General features: G+C 43.4%; 1 protein-coding gene across 1 annotated transcript in view; it reads right to left on the bottom strand.

Annotated features, from left to right (window-relative positions):
* Positions 1-26,216, bottom strand: part of pgbd5 (piggyBac transposable element derived 5) — an 89,972-nt gene that overhangs the window by 22,439 nt on the left and 41,317 nt on the right. The window contains exons 2-3 of the mRNA XM_061924574.2: positions 14,462-14,892; positions 4,163-4,297 (exon numbers count right to left, since the gene is read on the bottom strand). Coding sequence (XP_061780558.2) covers positions 4,163-4,297; positions 14,462-14,892 — 566 coding nt within the window. The remainder of the gene's footprint in view (positions 1-4,162; positions 4,298-14,461; positions 14,893-26,216) is intronic.

The following is a 26,216-nucleotide window of genomic DNA, read 5'->3' on the forward strand; positions in this document are numbered from 1 at the left end:
GCTAATGGCCAGAAACTTCCACCCATGGTGATATTCAAAAGGAAGACCTTGCCAAAAGAGACCTTTCCAGCCGGCGTCATCATAAAAGCTAACTCGAAAGGATGGATGGATGAAGAAAAGATGAGCGAGTGGTTAAGGGAAGTTTACGCGAAGAGGCCGGGTGGCTTTTTTCACGCAGCTCCGTCCATGTTGATATACGACTCCATGCGCGCCCACATCACGCTGGTTTTTAATATATTATTAAAGTTTGACTGACCTATCTGACTGTTTTTTTGACATTCCTTTAGCGCAGTTAGATGCGGCTTATAACACGGGGCGGCTTATAGGTGGACAAAGTTTTGAAATATGCCGTTCATTGAAGGCGCGGCTTATAACCCAGGGCGCCTTATGGTGCGGAAAATACGGTATATCTATAACTAGGGATGCGTACCATCCACATTTGAACCGATACAGAACCAAATCCTGGTCCTTGAGAATGGATACCGGTACTCAATGGTACCAATTATCAGTACTTTTGTGTGTGTTAAGACAGTGTTTTTTCAACCTTTTTTGAGCTAAGGCACATTTTTTGCGTTGAAAAAATGCGGAGGCACACCACCAGCAGAAATCATTAAAAAATGAAACTCAGTTGACAGTAAAAAGTTGTTGTCGCAATTGTTGGATATGACTTTAAAGCATAACCAAGCATGCATCACTATAGCTCTTGTCTCAAAGTAGGTGTACCGTCACCACCTGTCACATCACACCCTGACTTATTTGGACTTTTTTGCTGTTGTCCTGTGTGTAGTGTTTTACTTCTTGTCTTGCGCTCCTATTTTGGTGGCTTTTTCTCTTTTTTTGGTATTTTCATGTCTTCCTTTGAGCAATATTTCCCGCATCTACATTGTTTTTTAGCAAACAAGAATATTTCAGTTGTTTTTAATCCTTCTTTGTGGGGACATTGTTGATTGTCATGTCATGTTCGGATGTACATTGTGGACGCCGTCTTTGCTCCACAGTAAGTCTTTGCTGTCGTCCAGCATTCTGTTTTTGTTTACTTTGTAGCCAGTTCAGTTTTAGTTTTGTTCTGCATAGCCTTCCCTAAAAAGCTTCAATGTCTTAGGGGCACTCACTTTTTGTTTATTTTTGGTTTAAGCATTAGACACCTTTTTACCTGCACACTGCCTCCCGCTGTTTCTGACATCTACAAAGTAATTAGCTACCTGCTGCCACCTACTGATATGGAAGAGTATTACACGGTTACTCTGCCGAGCTCTGGACAGCACACATCATCATTTGCAGACTAGAATTACTGGTTTGCAAAAAATATTTTAACTCAAATAGGTGAAATTAGATAATCTCCCACAGTGGTTGAAAAACACTGTGTTAAGAAATAATACCCGTAATGTTTTTTGATGATAAAATCTCATATCTTATTGCAAGATTTGAAAATGAGCTGATTATGATAACTGCTGTTCAGTTGTTGTGTCTACTTTTACTGTAACATTTCCGAGTCTTGTTTTCAATAAAAACATGAAGCTGCAGTTACAGTTGCAAGTCCAAGACGTTAGATGGCAGTCAGGCCCGGCCCTCACCAATCTGGCGCCCTAGGCAAGATTTTAGGTGGCGCCCCCCCACATCGGCAGTGAAGTGTATATACTCACAAGAAACCGAATAGCTTTGTCTTTGACCTTTTTTTTTTTTTTACTTACAACTATACCTAATATATAAAGGGGTGGAAAAGTGACTATTACCTGCAGGGCAAACATTAGCTAACCAGAAGGCAATAACAATGTAAACAAAAAACACCTGCTTAAAAGATTTAATACAAATGTCCCTGAGGAATGTAAGGTGGGAGTACTGTAATTACCTAACGTTACATTATTATTTTCCATAACAATTTAGCCCCCTCCACAATCTTAACCCGACGTTAAAACAGAACTAGCTATTTATTGATTAGCAATTGCCGAATCATGTAACATTAGCTTAATGCTAAAAAGCCAGGTTACTATCACATTCTGTAACAGACAAATAATTTCATGTAGGCTAACGTTACCTACCTGCTACCTCTGTCTTTTCTCGTTTCTCCTCCTCTTCTTTTCTCTTTTTTCTTCCCTGGGCACCTGACAGTTTTGGCCGTTTTGACATCTTGTGTTGATTTTTTGATGTGGTGACGTCCAAAAAGAGTCATGATACGGGAAGGGAGGGGGCGCACCGTGCGGGGGGAGGGGGGTGGGGGGGGCGTAATGTTGTAACAAATAATATTTCTATTAAATAGGCTTTACTTTGCATTTTAATTAACGTGGGATTATTTGTTGTATTTAGAAATAATAGTACCAGCTTTTTTTTCTTTTTTTTTCTCCAAAATTTGTGGCACTGGCGTGGCGCCCCCTAATGGACGGCGCCCTTAGCATTTGCCTATACGGCCTATGCCACGGGCCGGCCCTGATGGCAGTAATGTACAGTTTATGGTGTGTTGGCTGGTTCGTTTCAGTCTTTGCTTACTCTAGTCTGTTGTTGCGCCCTAAAAAATGTTAATACTATAAGTACTGTACTGTTTACCCCACCAGCTGTTTAATTCTAACCTCCATTTCAGTTGTAGTCTTCATTAACAAATTTGGAGGCGTTGAAATCGCCATGTAGAACCGCTAATGCTAATCAGTAGCATGTCAATAGCAAAGCCAACGTATATTAGCACCAAGCTAGCGCGTTTTTGGGGAAAGTGAAGCCTTATTTAACTCACATTGGAGTGTTTTTTGAGTCACTTGCTTTGTTGGCATTGGAAATTGCAACATTACCTAGTTTGGCTGAGTCCGCTCTCAGTGCTGCTGGAGTGATGGCCAAAGTGCAAAGAGCTGGCAACCGGGCGTGACGTTATGCGCAACCCAGGTACTTGGATTTTAAGTGAACCGGTACCCGGTAGGACCGGCGGAATTCAGTCGGTGCCAAAAAAGTACTGGATTGGGTCCTCATCCCCATCTAATACATGGATTGGTGTGGTTCCCCTGGTGGTGCAAGGTTAGCGCACTAATTCAGCTACAAACATCATAAACAGTCAGAAGACTGAAGTGTATTTTGTAATTGTGAAAAAGTTGATCTTGTAAATACCTTCATTTCTCTACATACAGTATATCAATAACGATAGCAATCAACATAGTTTGCTGCCTAGATAGGCTGCTGAAGAAGCAAAAACAGGAAGTAGAGAGAACAAAAACAAGTACCGTATTTTCCGCACTATAAGGCGCACCTAAAAACCACAAATGTTCTCAAAAGCTGACAGTGCGCCTTATAACCCGGTGCGCTTTACATATGGATAAATATTAAGATTCATTTTCATAAAGTTTCGGTCTCGCAACTTCGGTAAACAGCCGCCATCTTTTTTCCCGGTAGAACAGGAAGCGCTTCTTCTTCTACGCAAGCAACCGCCAAGGTAAGCACCCGCCCACATAGAACAGGAAGCGCTTCTTCTTCTACTGTAAGCAACCACCCGCCCGCGTAGAAGAAGAAAAAGCGCGCGGATATCACCGTACGTTTCATTTCCTTTGTGTGTTTACATCTGTAAAGACCACAAAATGGCTCCTACTAAGCGACCGGGATCCGGTTCATGAAAAGACGCAATCTCTCCATCCGCACACGGATTACTATTTCACAGCAACTGATATTCCTGTGAACCGCACTGTGGATACAACGGGAGCACGTACGGTGAATATTCGCACCACAGGGAATGAGAAGTCATCCTTCACTGTGGTTCTAGCTTGCCATGCTAATGGCCAGAAACTTCCACCCATGGTGATATTCAAAAGGAAGACCTTGCCAAAAGAGACCTTTCCAGCCGGCGTCATCATAAAAAGCTAACTCGAAGGGATGGATGAAGAAAAGATGAGCGAGTGGTTAAGGTAAGTTTAAGTTTACGCGAAGAGGCCGGGTGGCTTTTTTCACGCAGCTCCGTCCATGTTGATATACGACTCCATGCGCGCCCACATCACGCTGGTTTTAATATATTATTAAAGTTTGACTGACCTATCTGACTGTTTTTTTGACATTCCTTTAGCGCAGTTAGATGCGGCTTACAACACGGGGCGGCTTATTGGTGGACAAAGTTTTGAAATATGCCGTTCATTGAAGGCGCGGCTTATAACCCAGGGCGCCTTATGGTGCGGAAAATACGGTATATCATCAGTACCTGACAGATGAATCCAGTAGAAGTACACTGTCGAACCCAAAGACTGAACTTCCTCTTCTTCCTCTTCCTCTGCTCTCGTTCCGTACAGGTGGTGATGAAGACGGGGTCCTCGTCTATCAAGGGTTCGTGGAGAACCTGTAACAAAAGGTCAGTCCCACACTGTTTTTGGACAATCTTTGCACAACGAGCTGAGATTATTATTGTTGTTTAGTTCTTGACTTGCTCATATTCAGGGATGCACAACCACGCCACAGTAATTCTATCTAATGCTAAATATATATTTTTTATTCTTACTGTTTCAGCCTTCTCTAGTTTTTCTACCCAATTTAGGGCCTGATCAACTAAGATTCAAATACCACGCGTTAAACAGTGAGTGTGATTTACTAAGACTGCGTGTGCAATTGAAAAGTGGAGTAGACCGCCTCTTTCAAATGAGGATTTTGCATGTACTAGGGTTCAATCAATCAATCAATCAATCTTTATTTATATAGCCCTAAATCACAAGTGTCTCAAAGGGCTGCACAAGCCACAACGACATCCTCGGTACAAAGCCCACATACGGGCAAGGAAAAACTCACCCCAGTGGGACGTCGATGTGAATGACTATGAGAAACCTTGGAGAGGACCGCATATGTGGGTAACCCCCCCCCTCTAGGGGAGACCGAAAGCAATGGATGTCGAGTGGGTCTGACATAATATTGTGAGAGTCCAGTCCATAGTGGATCCAACATAATAGTAAGAGTCCAGTCCATAGTGGGGCCAGCAGGACACCATCCCGAGCGGAGACGGGTCAGCAGCGTAGAGATGTTCCCAGCCGATGCACAGGCGAGCGGTCCACCCCGGGTCCCGACTCTGGACAGCCAGCACTTCATCCATGGCCACCGGACCTGTGCCCCCCCCCTCAAGGAAAAGGGGAGCAGAGGAGAAAAGAAAAGAAACGGCAGATCAACTGGTCTAACAGGGGGGCTATTTAAAGGCTAGAGTATACAAATTAGTTTTAAGATGGGACTTAAATGCTTCTACTGAGGTAGCATCTCTAATTGTTACCGGGAGGGCATTCCATAGTACTGGAGCCCCAATAGAAAACGCTCTATAGCCCGCAGACTTTTTTTGGGCTATAGGGTTGTGCGGTATACCAGCAGAGGTGGGTAGTAACGCGCCACATTTACTCCGTTACATCTACTTGAGTAACTTTTGGGATGAATTGTACTTCTAAGAGTAGTTTTAATGCAACATACTTTTACTTTTACTTGAGTATATTTATAGAGAAGAAACGCTACTTTTACTCCGCTACTTTTATCTACATTCAGCTCGCTACTCGCTACTAATTTTTATCGATCTGTTAATGCACGCTTTGTTTGTTTTGGTCTGTCAGACAGACCTTCATAGTGCCTGCGTTTCAACAAATACAGTCACTGGTGACGTTCACTCCGTTCCACCAATCAGATGCAGTCACTGGTGACGTTGGACCAATCAAACAGAGCCAGGCGGTCACATGACCTGACTTAAACAAGTTGAAAAACTTATTGGGGTGTTACCATTTAGTGGTCAATTGTACGGAATATGTACTGTACTGTGCAATCTACTAATAAAAGTTCCAATCAATCAATCAAAAGTGTGAAGGAAAAAAGACCCTTTTTTTATTTCAACCGTACATCCCGTCAAAAGCCTAAAGACTGACTGCACAGTTCCTGTCTTCACAATAAAAGTGCCGCTCCATCGCGCGTGCGCTTTCAAAACAAGAGTCTCCGAAAGCCAGCGCAAACAAGCTAGCAAGCTACGGAGTTTGCCGCCAATATATTTCTTGTAAAGTGTATAAAAACGAATATGGAAGCTGGACAAATAAGATGCCAAAAACCAACCACTTTGAAAGGAATCTATATGTGTTAAGCATGCATGTATATTCATTAAAACACTATTAACATGTAAACAAAAACGGCAAAATAAATAAATATAAATTATATACTGTATATATATATATGTGTGTGTATATATATATATATATATATATATATATACGTATATATATATATATATAAATGTGTGTATATATATATATATATATATATATATATATATATATATATATATATATATATATATATATATATATATATATATATGTGTATATATATATATATATGTGTGTATATGTATGTGTGGGAAAAAAAATCACAAGACTACTTCATCTCTACAGGCCTGTTTCATGAGGGGTTCCCTCAATCATTTGAGGGAACCCCTCAATATACGACAAATCATCTCAAACCACAACAAAACAATTGCAAATGAGCCGTCGACCCCCAGTCAGAACGACTCCAAAACCAACAAAGCATGTAACTGTCGAAAGAAACCTGATTGCCCCCTCAACGGGGGGTGCTTACAAACATCAGTTGTCTACCAATCTAAGGTAATACGCAAGGACATTAACACATCCGACACATATGTAGGATTAACCGAGGGTGAATTCAAAACCAGATGGAACAACCACAAGGCTTCTTTCAGGAACAAAAACCTGCGAAATACCACAGAACTCAGCAAACACATTTGGGACCTCAAAGACAATAATGTTGAATATTCAATAACATGGCAAATTCTTGCATCCAGCACACCTTACAATAGTGGTAATAAAAGATGCAACCTATGCTTGAAAGAGAAACTGTTTATTATCTACCGTCCAGACCTGTCATCCCTCAACAAGCGCAGCGAAATTGTAACAGCATGCCGCCACAGACGGAAACACCTCCTAGGTAACACATGAACCAATCACCACGCCCCTAGGCCAGCCTGTACCCACCCGCTCTGTGCCCTATATAAACCATGGTATGTGAATGCTCCCATTAAAATCTCCTGACGATTGAGGGTACCCCCCCCCCTCATGAAACAGGCCTGTAGAGATGAAATAGTCTTGTGATTTTTTCCCCACACATACATATATTGCGCTCTACTACGGTATCGAGCACTATTTTTTGGATAACCTTATTAAGACATATATATATATATATATATATATATATATATATGATATGTGTGTGTATGTTACTCATCAGTTACTCAGTACTTGAGTAGTTTTTTCACAACATACTTTTTACTTTTACTCAAGTAAATATTTGGGTGACTACTCCTTACTTTTACTTGAGTAATAAATCTCTAAAGTAACAGTACTCTTACTTGAGTACAATTTCTGGCTACTCTACCCACCTCTGTATACCAGTATTAGTATAGTACCACGATACTAATGAATCATATTCGGTACTATACCCCCCCCCCCCCACCACCTACCCAGTGGAGCCTTTGTTTACTTATTTACTTACTACTAAAAGACGAGTTGTCTAGTATGTTCACTATTTTATATAAGGACTACGTTGCAATAATAAACATATGTTTCATGTACCCACGGATTGTTTTGTTCAAATAAAGCCAATAATGCTATTTTTTGTGGTCCCCTTTATTTAGAAGAGTATCGAAAGGTCTCAAAAAGCATCAAAATATATTTTGGTATCGCATACTTGCCAACCTTGAGACCTCCGATTTCGGGAGGTGGGGGTGGGGGGCGTGGTCGGGGGTGGGTCGGGGCGTGGTTGGGGGCGTGGTTAAGAGGGGAGGAGTATATTGACAGCTAGAATTCACCAAGTCAAGTATTTCATACGTATATATATATATATATATATATATATATGTATGTGTGGGAAAAAAATCACAAGACTACTTCATCTCTACAGGCCTGTTTCATGAGGGGGTTCCCTCAATCATCAGGAGATTTTAATGGAAGCATTCGCATACCATGGTTTATATAGGGCACAGAGTGGGTGGGTATAGGCTGGCGTAGGGGCGTGGTGATTGGCTCATGTGTTACCTAGGAGGTGTTTCCGTCTGTGGCGGCATGCTGATACAATTTCGCTGCGCTTGTTGAGGGATGACAGGTCTGGACGGTAAATAATAAACAGTTTCTCTTTCAAGCATAGGTTGCATCTTTTATTACCACTATTGTAAGGTGTGCTGGATGCAAGAATTTGCCATGTTATTGAATATTCAACATTATTGTCTTTGAGGTCCCAAATGTGTTTGCTGAGTTCTGTGGTATTTCGCAGGTTTTGGTTCCTGAAAGAAGCCTTGTGATTGTTCCATCTGGTTTTAAACTCTCCCTCGGTTAATCCTACATACATATATTATATATTATTCTTTCAGGAACCAAAACCTGCGGAATACCACAGAACTCAGCAAACACATTTGGGACCTCAAAGACAATAATGTTGAATATTCAATAACATGGCAAATTCTTGCATCCAGCACACCTTACAATAGTGGTAATAAAAGATGCAACCTATGCTTGAAAGAGAAACTGTTTATTATTTACCGTCCAGACCTGTCATCCCTCAACAAGCGCAGCGAAATTGTATCAGCATGCCGCCACAGACGGAAACACCTCCTAGGTAACACATGAGCCAATCACCACGCCCCTACGCCAGCCTGTACCCACCCACTCTGTGCCCTATATAAACCATGGTATGTGAATGCTTCCATTAAAATCTCCTGATGATTGAGGTAACCCCTCATGAAACAGGCCTGTAGAGATGAAATAGTCTTGTGATTTTTTTTCCCACACATATATATATATATATATATATATATATATATATATATATATATATATATATATATATATATATATATATATATATATATATATGATATGAGTGTGTATGTTACTCATCAGTTACTCAGTACTTGAGTAGTTTTTTCACAACATACTTTTTACTTTTACTCAAGTAAATATTTGGGTGACTACTCCTTACTTTTACTTGAGTAATACATCTCTAAAGTAACAGTACTCTTACTTCTAAAGTAACAGTACTCTTACTTGAGTACAATTTCTGGCTACTCTACCCACCTCTGGTCCTGACAATGTGTTGTTTTGATGAAAATGCGTGTGGTGACTGTTACTATCGCGACCAGAAAGGTCCCCCAGACATGAGACAGTTCCCTTGTTTCTTAAGTACACAACATGTCAACAACAGATACTTTCAAAGCCACGCAGAGAAGGTTTTAGCAAGAATGTGCGTTAAAACTATGGAAAATGGTTGCCGCCACAAAAGGTATTTGCATGTGTTTCCTTCCCCTTGCAAGATTTGTTTACATTTGAAAAGACCAGCAGTGACATTTCCCAGGCAAATTTAAGTGGACGCATTGAAATCTCCCCAAGTGATCTGGGCGTTGGTGGATGGATCACCCAGTGTGTGTTACATGCTAACTTCACAAATGACCCATCTCATCCGTGATGGATGGCTTTTGGAACCTAAGTGGGCGAAACAGGACACTCATTAGATACAGCTGCATCTCATAATAAAATACTAGGAGTGTAACGGTACACAAACATTTCGGTTCGGTACTTACCTCGGTTTAGAGGTCACGGTTCGGTTCATTTTCGGTACAGTAAGAAAACAACAAAATATACATTTTTGGGTTATCCATCCATCCATCCATCTTCTTCCGCTTATCTGAGGTCGGGTCGCGGGGGCAGCAGCCTAAGCCTAAGCCCAGACTTCCCTCTCCCCAGCCACTTCGTCCAGCTCCTCCCGGGGGATCCCGAGGCGTTCCCAGGCCAGCTGGGAGACATAGTCTTCCCAGCGTGTCCTGGGTCTTCCCCGTGGCCTCCTACCGGTCGGACGTGCCCTAAACACCTCCCGAGGGAGGCGATCGGGTGGCATCCTGACCAGATGCCCGAACCACCTCATCTGGCTCCTCTCCATGTGGAGGAGCAGCGGCTTTACTTTGATCTCCCCCCGGATGACAGAGCTTCTCACCCGATCTCTAAGGGAGAGCCCCACCACCCGGCGGAGGAAACTCATTTCGGCCGCTTGTACCCGTGATCTTGTCCTTTCGGTCATAACCCAAAGCTCATGACCATAGGTGAGGATGGGAACATAGATCGACCAGTAAATTGAGAGCTTTGTCTTCCGGCTCAGCTCCTTCTTCACCAAAACGGATCGATACAGCGTCCGCATTACTGAAGATGCCGCACCGATCCGCCTGTCGATCTCACCATCCACTCTTCCCTCACTCGTGAACAAGACTCCGAGGTACTTGAACTCCTCCACTTGGGGCAGGGTCTCCTCCCCAACCCGAAGATGGCACTCCACCCTTTTCCGGGCGAGAACCACGGACTCGGACTTGGAGGTGCTGATTCTCATCCCAGTCGCTTCACACTCGGCTGCGAACCGATCCAGCGAGAGCTGAAGATCCTGGCCAGATGAAGCCATCAGAACCACATCATCTGCAAAAAGCAGAGACCTAATCCTTGTCACAATGTGGTTTGCAGCTTGCTGCGGGATCGTTCCTCCAATGCTTCACGGACTACTCCGGACGACAGCGTGAGGTAGGAGTTGGTTTATTTAACTTGAAATAGTACAAAACAAAAAACTTACTTAGCACCGGAATCCGAAATCAAGACCAGGAATAAACAAAGGTGACTGTTGCATACAGCAAACAACGAAGCTACAATGAGTGACCGGAAAAGACAGAACTAAATAGAGTCTCTGATGAGCAACAGGTGCGCTAAAAGGCAGGTGAAAATCATAAGTAACCATGGTGACTGAACTCAGGAAGTGCATAACCAGGAACTTAAACAGAGTCCAAAACAAACCGATAACACAAAACATGATCCGACCACGGATCATGACAATCCTGCAGCCACCAAACCGGATCCCCTCAACGCCTTGACTGCGCCTAGAAATTCTGTCCATAAAAGTTATGAGCAGAATGGGTGACAAAGGGCAGCCTTGGCAGAGTCCAACCCTCACTGGAAACGTACCGTTACACCCCTATAAAATACACAACAAGGGTCCATAATTGTTATCCTCCACAGTGCTGGTATGGATTCTTATTTGATGACGTAACAAATGAAGCACAAACAACAAGACTGAGAGTTGTATTCCTTTCTGGGTCAAAATATTTGGAATGGAGTTCTTGTTGGTTTTTTTTGTGGATACTGGCATGGACGTCTGACAGATCAAATAAGCTGGCCTAGATACACATAATTCCCTTCTCATGACGCAGCTGTATGGTAGCTTTTATGCACCGAGGCGGATTTCATTTTAAATGTCGCTTTTCATGATGGATGTTGTCTCTTCACCCCCCGTCCGAGGTGTGTGTTGAATTTCATTAGAGCGATGTCGTTATTCACGGGAGCGTGCAGTGTTTAGGAGTGTGATTCTTATGACTTGTGAGAATGTTGATTTCTAGCCTGGTCGCGGTTGATAAACAAGGCAGGTTATGTGGCCCAAATAGGAAGTAAAAGGCGTGTGGTGGACTTGCCCCACTTTCACCCACGTAGAGCTAATGCATAAGTGAGTACAAGGCGGGTGTCAAGTCTGTGACGTGCTGTCGTGGGTTCTTGTTTGACCTCATTCAAGAACACATTCTCCTGACTATATAGTGTTGGGCTGATTACATTCTATTAGGTGTTGTGTAGAAATGACAAGGAGGAGCAATTAAAAGGTGCCTATAAAGGATCTGTTCTTCCTTGAAGACATCTTCTTGCCCTTTCTTACACAGTGGTAAATGATTCTGTTATAAAACTAAATGCATTATTCACTAGAATTGTGTTGGGAAGCATTTCTTTACTGTCTTCGTTTAGAGGCAGAGAGAGTGCGCTTGAACCTAAAGTGCCAAGAAACAGCATCAGAGTAAACTGGGTAAATGTATCGGGCCTAAAAGGGAACTGCACTTTTTGGAATTTGGCCTATCGTTTACAATCATTATGAGCTCTGCAACATCGCGTGGACATCGGGGGCGGTACCTCTGGATTGGCAGACCGGGGTGGTGGTTCCTCTCTTTAAGAAGGGGAACCGGAGGGTGTGTTATAACTATCGTGGGATCACACTCCTCAGCCTTCCCGGTAAGGTCTATTCAGGTGTACTGGAGAGGAGGCCACGCCGGATAGTCGAACCTCGGATTCAGGAGGAACAGTGTGGTTTTCGTCCTGGTCGTGGAACTGTGGACCAGCTCTATACTCTGGGCAGGGTCCTTGAGGGTGCATGGGAGTTTGCCCAACCAGTCTACATGTGCTTTGTGGACTTGGAGAAGGCATTCGACCGTGTACCCCGGGAAGTCCTGTGGGGAGTGCTCAGAGAGTATGGGGTAACGGACTGTCTTATTGTGGCAGTTCGCTCCCTGTATGATCAGTGCCAGAGCTTGGTCCGCATTGCCGGCAGTAAGTCGGACACGTTTCCAGTGAGGGTTGGACTCCGCCAAGGCTGCCCTTTGTCACCCATTCTGTTCATAACCTTTATGGACAGAATTTCTAGGCGCAGTCAGGGCGTTGAGGGGATCTGGTTTGGTGGCTGCAGGATTAGGTCTCTGCTATTTGCAGATGATGTGGTCCTGATGGCTTCCTCCGGCCAAGATCTTCAGCTCTCACTGGATCGGTTCGCAGCCGAGTGTGAAGCGACTGGGATGGGAATCAGCACCTCCAAGTCCGAGTCCATGGTTCTCTCCCGGAAAAGGGTGGAGTGCCATCTCCGGGTTGGGGAGGAGATCTTGCCCCAAGTGGAGGAGTTCAAGTGCCTCGGAGTCTTGTTCACGAGTGGGGGAAGAGTGGATCGTGAGATCGACAGACGGATCGGTGCGGCGTCTTCAGTAATGCGGACGCTGTATCGATCCGTTGTGGTGAAGAAGGAGCTGAGCCGGAAGGCAAAGCTCTCGATTTACCGGTCGATCTACGTTCCCATCCTCACCTATGGTCATGAGCTTTGGGTCATGACCGAAAGGACAAGATCACGGGTACAAGCGGCCCAAATGAGTTTCCTCCGCCGAGTGGCGGGGCTCTCCCTTTGAGATAGGGTGAGAAGCTCTGCCATCCGGGGGGAGCTCAAAGTAAAACCGCTGCTCCTCCACATGGAGAGGAGCCAGATGAGGTGGTTCGGGCATCTGGTCAGGATGCCACCCGAACGCCTCCCTAGGAAGGTGTTTCGGGCACGTCCGACCGGTAGGGAGGCCGCGGGGAAGACCCAGGACACGTTGGGAAGACTATCTCTCCCGGCTGGCCTGGGAACGCCTCGGGATCCCCCGGGAGGAGCTGGATGAAGTGGCTGGGGAGAGGGAAGTCTGGGCTTCCCTGCTTAGGCTGCTGCCCCCGCGACCCGACCTCGGATAAGCGGAAGAAGATGGATGGATGGATGGATGGATGAGAGACAAGAACACATATCTTTTTTTTATCTAATTTTATTTTAAAAATGATTTTTAAAAAATGCTCGAAAGATGCGGCTAATGGTAGTCACCTGTAGCCTTCAAAGCAACTTCAAAACCCTCCATCAACGTTTTATATACACACTGCAAGTATATATATAATGTAGTAACAGACACCTTCATAACAATATGTAATATGTACAATATACACACTGCAAGTATATATATAATGTAGTAACAGACACCTTCATAACAATATGTAAAATGTACAATATACACACTGCAAGTATATATATATAATGTAGTAACAGACACCTTCATAACAATATGTAATATGTACAATATACACACTGCAAGTATATATATATATAATGTAGTAACAGACACCTTCATAACAATATGTAATATGTACAATATACACACTGCAAGTATATATATAATGTAGTAACAGACACCTTCATAACAATATGTAATATGTGCAATATACACACTGCAAGTATATATATAATGTAGTAACAGACATCTTCATAATAATATGTAATATGTACAATATACACACTGCAAGTATATATATAATGTAGTAACAGACACCTTCATAACAATATGTAATATGTACAATATACACACCGCAAGTATATATATAATGTAGTAACAGACACCTTCATAACAATATGTAATATGTACAATATACACACCGCAAGTATATATATAATGTAAAAGTTAAAGTTAAAGTTAAAGTAGCAATGATTGTCACACACACACTAGGTGTGGCGAAATTATTCTCTGCATTTGACCCATCACCCTTGATCACCCCCTGGGAGGTGAGGGGAGCAGTGGGCAGCAGCGGTGGCCGCGCCCGGGAATCATTTTTGGTGATTTAACCCCCAATTCCAACCCTTGATGCTGAGTGCCAAGCAGGGAGGTAATGGGTCCCATTTTTATAGTCTTTGGTATGACTCGGCCGGGGTTTGAACTCACAACCTACCCATCTCAGGGCGGACACTCTAACCACTAGGCCACTGAGTAGGTAATTTCAGTTGTTGGATATACTGAATCACATGGACTATTTGTAGTGTTACCATAGACTAGAGAGTACTGTAGTTGTAGTGCACCCACCTGGGTCTGTGAAGGTCGGAACGTGCAGCTGAAAGATTGCTGCAGCGAGTCCAGGAAGGGCTGAATCTTGTACAGGCCTTGGTTGCTCCCCTGCGACGGTCTGAACGCCACGATGTGGAAGTACTTCAGGATCTTCTCGAAGCGCGCCTGGCTCATCTTCAGGGCGATGCTGCGGTTGCTGAAGAAGCCCGAGCTCCAGATGCTGAGCACCGACTCGCAGTGGTGCACGCTGGTGGAGGTGACGAAGCCCAGGAAGGCCTTCATCTCCTGCGCCGTGACGGGATGCCAGCCCTCGTCCGAGCCGAAGCGCTCTTGGAACTTCTTGGCGTACATGTTGGTCTGGGCGACCATGTTTTGGATGCAGTTGTCAGGGACAAAGAGCTGGAAGAAGTCCAACGCGGTGGCCGTGGCGGGCATCTTCTGAGCTGGGCCTGGATGAAGACATTAGGATGGAAGTGTTTAGACAACTACTCAAGTACTCCTACATTTTGTAGCACCAAATCTTCACATTCTTCTTTGTGACACGAGAACAAGATTCTAGCTTCCATCCATCCATCTTCTTCCGCTTATCCGAGGTCGGGTCGCGGGGGCAGCAGCCTAAGCAGGGAAGCCCGGACTTCCCTCTCCCCAGCCACTTCGTCCAGCTCTTCCTGTGGGACCCCGAGGCGTTCCCAGGCCAGCCGGGAGACATAGTCTTCCCAACGTGTCCTGGGTCTTCCCCGCGGCCTCCTACCGGTCGGACGTGCCCTAAACACCTCCCTAGGGAGGCGTTCGGGTGGCATCCTGACCAGATGCCCGAACCACCTCATCTGGCTCCTCTCGATGTGGAGGAGCAGCGGCTTTACTTTGAGCTCCCCCCGGATGGCAGAGCTTCTCACCCTATCTCTAAGGGAGAGCCCCGCCACCCGGCGGAGGAAACTCATTTCGGCCGCTTGTACCCGTGATCTTGTCCTTTCGGTCATAACCCAAAGCTCATGACCATAGGTGAGGATGGGAACGTAGATCGACCGGTAAATTGAGAGCTTTGCCTTCCGGCTCAGCTCCTTCTTCACCACAACGGATCGATACAGCGTCCGCATTACTGAAGACGCCGCACCGATCCGCCTGTCGATCTCACGATCCACTCTTCCCTCACTCGTGAACAAGACTCCGAGGTACTTGAACTCTTCCACTTGGGGCAAGATCTCCTCCCCAACCCGGAGATGGCACTCCACCCTTTTCCGGGCGAGAACCATGGACTCGGACTTGGAGGTGCTGATTCTCATCCCAGTCGCTTCACACTCGGCTGCGAACCGATCCAGTGAGAGCTGAAGATCCTGGCCAGATGAAGCCATCAGGACCACATCATCTGCAAAAAGCAGAGACCTAATCCTGCAGCCACCAAACCAGATCCCCTCAACGCCTTGACTGCGCCTAGAAATTCTGTCCATAAAGGTTGTGAACAGAATTGGTGACAAAGGGCAGCCTTGGCGGAGTCCAACCCTCACTGGAAACGTGTCCGACTTACTGCCGGCAATGCGGACCAAGCTCTGGCACTGATCATACAGGGAGCGGACTGCCACAATAAGACAGTCCGATACCCCATACTCTCTGAGCACTCCCCACAGGACTTCCCGAGGGACACGGTCGAATGCCTTCTCCAAGTCCACAAAACACATTCTAGCTTAGTAAATCTTATTGAAGGCTGCGTGAGATGCACAACAATTTTGGTCTCCCTCTGCAGTATTAACAGCTTCCACTCTTCTGGAAGACGTTCTACAAGATTTTGGAGTGCGTCTGGGATCTTCTTGTCCACTGCCTGCTGGTGCAAAATCATTCTTTTGAGACAGACCTGGGCAAATGAAGACCCGGGGGCCACATGCGGCCCGTTAAGCTTTTCAATCTGGTCCGCCGGACATTCCCAAATAATTTTTTTACATCTTTAAGATGTAAAGTGTAGCTGCCATTATGATGTGCACTCATGTTTTCTAATGACCGTAAGTCTTCAACTATACTAAGTCTTTCAGTGGTTGGAATCTGCGCTTTTGCATGATATACTAGTTACTATGGTCATGTAATTAGTTCTTATGGTAATCTAATTAGTTAGTATGGTAATCTACGTCACAGCAGGGATTTCTTTTAGTAAGTAAGTAAGTAGTAAGTAGGTAAATGTTATTTACAAAGCGCTTTTCACAGATACAATCACAAAGCGCAGTACAAAACATAGGTGAAGTAAAACAACAATTCAATTTAAAACAACTGTCAGTTTAGCATCTTTATTTTCTACCTGTCAACCGTCAGTTTAGCATCTTTGTTTTCTACCTGTCAACTGTCAGTTTAGCATCTTTGTTTTCTACCTGTCAACTGGCAGTTTAGCATCTTTGTTTTCTACCTGTCAACCGTCAGTTTAGCATCTTTGTTTTCTACCTGTCAACCGTCAGTTTAGCATCTTTGTTTTCTACCTGTCAACTGTCAGTTTAGCATCTTTGTTTTCTACCTGTCAACTGTCAGTTTAGCATCTTTGTTTTCTACCTGTCAACTGTCAGTTTAGCATCTTTGTTTTCCACCTGTCAACTGTCAGTTTAGCATCTTTGTTTTCTACCTGTCAACTGTCAGTTTAGGCTGCTCGCCGGCTCCTCATCACCACTTCAAGATGGCGGCCCAATTTCTCGCGTCACAGCAGCCAATGCTGCGTCTACTTATAACATGTCTACGGGTTTTACTGCCGAAACAGGAAGCTCCCAATCTTCTCATTTGCATTTCATTCCACCTCAAAGGCTGAAAGTAAGAATCCAGTCCGACTTCAGCCAAAAGCAGACACTCCTGGGGAAGTGACTCACGTCCTTGTGCAGGCAGGGGAGAGCCAAGAGCTCCAGAGGAGGAGGATAATGAAGTTATGTCATGGACTCCCCAGCAAAAGTGCATTTTTCTCCCAAGATTTATTCTATTTATCCCCGACGGAGCACTTTATTAAAGACTGTGGCTCTGAATCTGTAACAAGGATTGAGGTAGCACCTCTAAAAAAACATACTAAATCCCAACAATCAATCAATGTTTACTTATATAGCCCTAAATCACAAGTGTCTCAAAGGGCTGCACAAGCCACAACCACATCCTGGGCTCAGATCCCACATCAGGGCAAGGAAAAACTCAACCCAATGGGATGACAATGAGAAACCTTGGAGGGGTACGCAGATGTGGGGACCCACCCTGGGCGACTGGTGCAATGGACGTGGAGTGGATCTAGCATAATATTGTGTGAGTCCAGTCCATAGTGGATCTAACATAATAGTGTGACAGTCCAGTCCATAGTGGATCTAACATAATAGTGAGTCCAGTCCACAGTGGATCTAACATAATAGTGTGAGTCCAGTCCATAGTGGATCTAACATAATAGTGTGAGAGTCCAGTCCATAGTGGATCTAACATAATAGTGAGAGTCCAGTCCATAGTGGATCTAACATAATAGTGTGAGAGTCCAGTCCGTAGTGGATCTAACATAATAGTGTGAGAGTTCAGTCCATAGTGGATCTAACATAATAGTGTGAGAGTCCAGTCCATAGTGGATCTAACATAATAGTGAGAGAGTCCAGTCCATAGTGGATCTAACATAATAGTGTGAGAGTCCAGTCCATAGTGGATCTAACATAATAGTGAGAGAGTCCAGTCCATAGTGGATCTAACATAATAGTGAGAGTCCAGTCCACAGTGGATCTAACATAATAGTGAGAGTCCAGTCCATAGTGGATCTAACATAATAGTGAGAGTCCAGTCCATAGTGGATCTAACATAATAGTGTGAGAGTCCAGTCCATAGTGGATCTAACATAATAGTGTGAGAGTCCAGTCCATAGTGGATCTAACATAATAGTGAGAGTCCAGTCCATAGTGGATCTAACATAATAGTGAGAGTACAGTCCATAGTGGATCTAACATAATAGTGAGAGTCCAGTCCATAGTGGATCTAACATAATAGTGTGAGAGTCCAGTCCATAGTGGATCTAACATAATAGTGAGAGTCCAGTCCATAGTGGATCTAACATAATAGTGTGAGAGTCCAGTCCATAGTGGATCTAACATAATAGTGAGAGTCCAGTCCATAGTGGATCTAACATAATAGTGAGAGTCCAGTCCACAGTGGATCTAACATAATAGTGAGAGTCCAGTCCATAGTGGATCTAACATAATAGTGAGAGTCCAGTCCATAGTGGATCTAACATAATAGTGTGACAGTCCAGTCCATAGTGGATCTAACATAATAGTGAGTCCAGTCCACAGTGGATCTAACATAATAGTGTGAGTCCAGTCCATAGTGGATCTAACATAATAGTGTGAGAGTCCAGTCCATAGTGGATCTAACATAATAGTGAGAGTCCAGTCCATAGTGGATCTAACATAATAGTGTGAGAGTCCAGTCCGTAGTGGATCTAACATAATAGTGTGAGAGTTCAGTCCATAGTGGATCTAACATAATAGTGTGAGAGTCCAGTCCATAGTGGATCTAACATAATAGTGAGAGAGTCCAGTCCATAGTGGATCTAACATAATAGTGTGAGAGTCCAGTCCATAGTGGATCTAACATAATAGTGAGAGAGTCCAGTCCATAGTGGATCTAACATAATAGTGAGAGTCCAGTCCACAGTGGATCTAACATAATAGTGAGAGTCCAGTCCATAGTGGATCTAACATAATAGTGAGAGTCCAGTCCATAGTGGATCTAACATAATAGTGTGAGAGTCCAGTCCATAGTGGATCTAACATAATAGTGTGAGAGTCCAGTCCATAGTGGATCTAACATAATAGTGAGAGTCCAGTCCATAGTGGATCTAACATAATAGTGAGAGTACAGTCCATAGTGGATCTAACATAATAGTGTGAGAGTCCAGTCCATAGTGGATCTAACATAATAGTGAGAGTCCAGTCCATAGTGGATCTAACATAATAGTGAGAGTCCAGTCCATAGTGGGGCCAGCAGGAGATCATCTTGAGTGGAGACAGGTCAGCAGTACAGAGACGTCCCCAACTGATGCACAGATGAGTGGTCCACCCTGGGTCCCGGCTTAGGACAGCCAGCGCTTCATCCGTGGCCACCGAATCTGTGCCCCCCCCCCCTCTCTCCCTCTCCACGAAGGAGAGGGGGGCAGAGCAGAAAAGAAACGGCAGATCAACTGGTCTAAAAGGGGGTCTATTTAAAGGCTAACATACTAGTGAGAGTCCAGTCAAGTGCATTTTTTTTTAAAAACATGCCTCAAAACAACAGCTACAAAAACAATGAAGGCACACAGCTTCAGTCCGGAGTATACTAGAAACTGGGCTCAATCTGCCCTGTTCTTAACGTATTCGTATGAGTAACAAAAATGTGCAAATAAAAACAATAAAGGCACAAAAATAAAAAAAACTGCTTCAGTCTAGACTAGTAGAAAACACAGCCGTCCTTTAAAGTGCATGGGGGAAAAAAGGCACAAAACATAAATAAAACAGCTTCACTCAGTCCAGACTATTAGTCTATTTGTGCAACAGATGAATCTCAAAGAGTGGACTAATTCATTTTTCTCCTTGTCATCACGTGTGAGAGGTAGATTTTTCTGAATGAAAGGGGTTCTGGGTATTTGTTCTGTTGTGTTTATGTTGTGTTACGGTGCGGATGTTCTCCCGAAATGTGTTTGTCATTCTTGTTTGGTGTGGGTTCACAGTGTGGCGCATATTTGTAACAGTGTCAAGCTTGTTTATGCGGCCACCCTCAGTGTGACCTGTATGGCTGTTGATCAAGTATGCTTGCATTCGCGATGTGCGTGTGTCAAGCCGTAGATATTATGTGACTGGGCCAGTACGCAAAGGCAGCGCCTTCAAGGATTAATTGGCGCTGTGTACATCTTCCTGCGTCCGTGTACACAGCGACCTTTTAGAAAGTCATACATTTTACTTTTGGAAACCGATACCGATAATTTCCGATATTACTTTTTAAAGCGTTTATCGGCCGATAATATCGGCGGTCCGATATTATCGGACATCCCTAGTACTAACACATACTTGCCAACCTTGAGACCTCCGATTTTGGGAGGTGGGGGCGTGGTTGGGGCGTGGCTGGGGGCGTGGTTAAGAGGGGAGGAGTATATTTACAGCTAGAATTCACCAAGTCAAGTATTTCATATATATATATATATATATATATATATATATATAATAAAATAAATATACATATATATATATATATATATATATATATATATATATATATATATATATATATATATATATATATATATATATATAGCTAGAATTCACTGAAAGTGAAGTATTTTCTTATATATATACATATATATATGTATAAGAAATACTTATATATATATATATTAGAGATGCGCGGATAGGCAATTATTTCATCCGCAACCGCATCAGAAAGTCGTCAACCATCCGCCATCCACCCGATCTAACATTTGATCAGAACCGCATCCGCCCGCATCCGCCCGTTGTTATATATCTAATATAGACGATGCAAGGTATTAGTGAGGTTATAAAGCTTTTGCCTGTTAAAGAAAGGAGACTGATCCAATGCAGCACAGACATTCGCGTGCCACGCTGTCACGACCCAGACGCACACCAGTGCGCAATCATATGGGAGCCGCGCTGAGCGCACCTCCAAGCGCGTCTCGCTGCAGGCGACGGCCGGGTATGGGCCCGACGCTCCAGCGCCATCCATTTTCAGGGCTAGTTGATTCGGCAGGTGGGTTGTTACACACTCCTTAGCGGGTTCCGACTTCCATGGCCACCGTCCTGCTGTCTATATCAACCAGGGTGAGCCCCACCCCTTTCGTGAGCGCACTGCGCGCGGAGTGACCCCTGTTACGCGCCCCCGGCAACAGGGGTGGCGGGCAGGTAAGCTGCGCGGGCGGAGCGCGCGGAGTGACACCTGTTACGAGCCCCCGGCCACGGGGGTGGCGGGCAGGTAAGCTGCTTACCTGCTGCGCGTGACGCCGGCCGCGGCGAAGGCGGACGAGGCGGGGTGTCGGTGCGGTGGGCGCGGTGGTGACCCTGGACGTGCGTCGGGCCCTTCTCGCGGATCGCCTCAGCTACGGCTCCCGGTGGGGCCCTCTCGGGGGAAGGGGCCTCGGTCCCGGACCCCGGCGAGGCGTCCCTTCTCCGCTCCGTAAAAGTGTCCATCCCTTTTTTTTTTTCTTCTTCTGTTGTGGCATATGCTGCAGGTGCCTGCTCGTTTTTCGTATGTGGGTAACAACATTTAACTATGTATATATATTTCCCAATTGGTTTAACTGCCACCCGCCTGAATCTATTTAAAATCTAATTTTTTTTTAACCACCCGACCCGACCCGCGGATAAAATCTAATTTTTTTAAATTTCATCCGCCCGATCCGCGGATAATCCGCGGACTCCACGGTTGTGCCCGCAAACCGCGCATCTCTAATATATATATATATATATATATATATATATATATATATATATATATATATATATATATATATATATATATATTTCTATCAAGATATATATATATATATATATATCAATCTATCTATCTATCTATCAAGAGGGACAGAGACAGCGCACAGTGCATGTGGATCACATGTTACCATGGCGACAAAACATGGAGAGACTGCCAGTTATCTAGTCTCCACCAGTTGCAGAAAATGTGCCATCAGTACAACTGGACAGTGCTGTCTCAGTTCCATCATCAGGACCATCAGTGAGTCAGACACAAACTAGTCTCATCATTGAACCAGATTCAAGGGCTGCTGAGTTGCCATCATCAGAACCCAGATCACCCACAACAAAAACCCCACCAGTGATCCGCAGGTACCCAGAAAGGTTTCGAGTACCACCAAAAAAACTGAATCTCTGAAGACAGTATAAAAATCTGTGTTAAAGGTGTACAAATACTGTTTGTATAATAAGCATGTTATTGTTTACAAATGAGGGTTAAGAGTTCAGTACTAAAAAAAAAAAAGTACAGTTTTTTAATTGAGCTGCTGCATTTTTTGGTTGGGTTGTTTATTTCTTTTGAGTAACTTCTACAATTCTAAAAGGGGAGGAATGTAAAAGACTTATCTATCTTTGTCTGTTGCCATCTCCTGGTGAATGTTGGCTATAGCGTACTGGGGTTACTTTTTGGTTGGCCAACGATTTACGTGGTGTTGCGCACCTGACGTCAAGTGTGTTGAGTCTGTTCTGAAGTCTACAGTAAAGAGACGTACTTCATCCCCTCGCCTGTTTATTGCCTCCAACTCAATGTATTACAACAACATTGCTCCATGACCTGGAGGGGGCGTGGCCTCCAGGTCCGCCTGAATTTCGGGAGATTTTCGGGAGAAAATTTGTCTCGGGAGGTTTTCGGGAGAGGCGCTGAATTTCGGGAGTCTCCCGGAAAATCCAGGAGGGTTGGCATGCATCGGTATTAGCCGTAGAAGCTAATTAAATGCATCATTTTTAGATGCATATCTTACTTTGAACGTTCATAATGATAATTTGAGAGTGTATGTCATTTTTTGGCCAAACTCCTCTTTTTCAACCACCTACATTCAATGTAGTCAAATGTGGCTTTAACGAGGATGCAGCATAAGATGGAGGACAGGTCAAATCGTGCATATGGAGGCTACACTAATCTGAGTGAATGAATAAAGCAGTGTTTTAAATCCCTACATCACCACCATCAAGCGCTTACATCATCTTATAATCTTGGCCTAGTCCTCCATCGCCATGGCACGCCGCCGAGATGAAGATAACACGCTTTTCAAAAAGGTGCTGATCCCCAAGTAGGAGCAGGGCCGTTGTAGACATCCATGCTTTTACAAATCTGCTTTATCATGTAGAATGATGTCTGGAGCACCATAGTCCCACATATTTGGGAACGCGACCGACGTATAATCCTCGATATCACTTTTTTTTATAAAGTACCGTATTTTCCGCACTATTAGCCGCACCTAAAAACCACAATTTTACTCAAAAGCTGACAGTGCGGCTTATAACCCGGTGCGCTTTATATATGGATTAATATTAAGATTCATTTTCATAAAGTTTAGGTCTCGCAACTACGGTAAACAGCCGCCATCTTTTTTCCCGGTAGAAGAGGAAGTGCTTCTTCTTCTACGGCAAGCAACCGCCAAGGTAAGCACCCGCCCCCATAGAAGAGGAAGCGCTTCTTCTTCTACTGTAAGCAACCACCCGCCCGCGTAGAAGAAGAAGAAGCGCGCGGATATTACGTTTCATTTCCTTTGTGTGTTTACATCTGTAAAGACCACAAAATGGCTCCTACTAAGCGACAGGTTTCCGGTTCATGAAAAGACGCAATCTCTCCATCCGCACACGGACTACTATTTCACAGCAACTGCCTAAAGACTTTCAAGAAAAGCTGGCTACTTTCCGTGCATATTGTAAAAACAAGATAGCTGAAAAAAAGATCCGGCCAGAGAACATTATCAACATGGACGAGGTTCCACTGACTTTTGATATTCCTGTGAACCGCACTGTGGATACAACGGGAGCACGTACGGTGAATATTCGCACCACAGGGAATGAGAAGTCATCCTTCACTGTGGTTCTAGCTTGCCATGCTAATGGCCAGAAACTTCCACCCATGGTGATATTCAAAAGGAAGACCTTGCCAAAAGAGACCTTTCCAGCCGGCGTCATCATAAAAGCTAACTCGAAGGGATGGATGAAGAAAAGATGAGCGAGTGGTTAAGGGAAGTTTACGCGAAGAGGCCGGGTGGCTTTTTTCACGCAGCTCCGTCCATGTTGATATACGACTCCATGCGCGCCCACATCACGCTGGTTTTTAATATATTATTAAAGTTTGACTGACCTATCTGACTGTTTTTTTGACATTCCTTTAGCGCAGTTAGATGCGGCTTATAACACGGGGCGGCTTATAGGTGGACAAAGTTTTGAAATATGCCGTTCATTGAAGGCGCGGCTTATAACCCAGGGCGGCTTATGGTGCGGAAAATACGGTATAGGGATCATAATTTTTTATTAGAGCGTATCAAAACATGTATTAATATGTCAGACTTAGCTTTGTCGTGGTTTAACTCTTATCTTACTGACAGGATGCAATGCGTCTCCCATAATAATGTGACCTCGGACTATGTTAAGGTAACGTGCGGAGTTCCTCAGGGTTCGGTTCTTGGCCCTGCACTCTTTAGTATGTACATGCTGTCGCTAGGCGACATCATACGCAAAAACGGTGTTAGCTTTCATTGTTATGCTGATGACAGCCAACTCTACATGCCCCTAAAGCTGTCGTTGTGGCTTGTGCAGCCCTTTGAGACACTTGTGATTTAGGGCTATATAAATAAACATTGATTGATTGATTGATCTATTCTATTGCATAGTTTGATTTTTTGCAGGAAGATTTAAGCCTCTTTTGTACTCAGCTACAACAGCCACCATGGCTTGGTCGACCACCACTGGTCTTCACTTCCGGTAAGAAGTCAGGCATTGGAATACAAGCAATATTGTCTACTTTGTTTGTCCCAGCATCCGTCTGACTGACCACACCCACAGCACTTGTACACGCTACACCCACCTGCTGCTTATCACATCGTCAAACAGTACCAGGATGCAAAACATCCTGGACTCACTCCTGCTTTAACTTCTAATAATTGCTCCATGGTGTGATTTACCAAGACAGATTGTTATAGGATCCAAGACGTCATAACAACGGGGGTCAAAACTCCAAAAAGTTAAGGTTATTTTGCCACCAAAAACAGACTAATACAAAAAGATATTGTAATATTTCACATATTGAACACTCTACTGCAGGGGTGCTCACACTTTTTCTGCAGGCGAGCTACTTTTCAATTGATCAAGTCGTGGGGATCTACCTCATTCATATATATCATTTATATTTACTTATTTATGAAATATATGTTTTTGTTAACAAGTTAAAGGTGTTTAAAGATAATACAAGCATGTTTAACACATATAGTTAATATTATTAATAAGTTAAAGGTGTTTAAAGATAATACAAGCATGTTTAACACATATAGTTAATATTGTTAACAAGTTAAAGGTGTTTAATGATAATGCAAGCATGTTTAATACATATAGTTAATATTGTTAACAAGTTAAAGGTGTTTAAAGATAATGCAAGCATGTTTAAGACATATAATTAATATTGTTAACAAGTTAAAGGTGTTTAATGATAATACAAGCATGTTTAATACATATAGTTAATACTATTAATAAGTTAAAGGTGTTTAAAGATAATACAAGCATGTTTAACACATATTGTTAACAAGTTAAAGGTGTTTAATGATAATACAAGCATGTTTAACACATATAGTTAATATTGTTAATAAGTTAAAGGTGTTTAATACATATAGTTAATATTATTAATAAGTTAAAGGTGTTTAAAGATAATACAAGCATGTTTAACACATATAGTTAATATTGTTAATAAATTAAAGGTGTTTCATGATAATACAGGTATGTTTAATACATATAGTTAATATTGTTAACAAGTTAAAGGTGTTTAATGATAATACAAGCATGTTTAATACATATAGTTAATATTGTTAACAAGTTAAAGGTGTTTAATGATAATACAAGCATGTTTAACACATATAGTTAATATTGTTAACAAGTTAAAGGTGTTTAATGATAATACAAGCATGTTCAACACATATAGTTAATATTGTTAACAACTTAAAGGTGTTTAAAGATAATGCAAGCATGTTTAACACACATAGTTAATATTGTTAACAAGTTAAAGGTGTTTATGATAATGCAATCATGTTTAACACATAGTTAATATTGTT

This window comes from Nerophis lumbriciformis, linkage group LG02 (genome assembly GCF_033978685.3).
Source record: "Nerophis lumbriciformis linkage group LG02, RoL_Nlum_v2.1, whole genome shotgun sequence".
NCBI lineage: Eukaryota > Metazoa > Chordata > Actinopteri > Syngnathiformes > Syngnathidae > Nerophis > Nerophis lumbriciformis.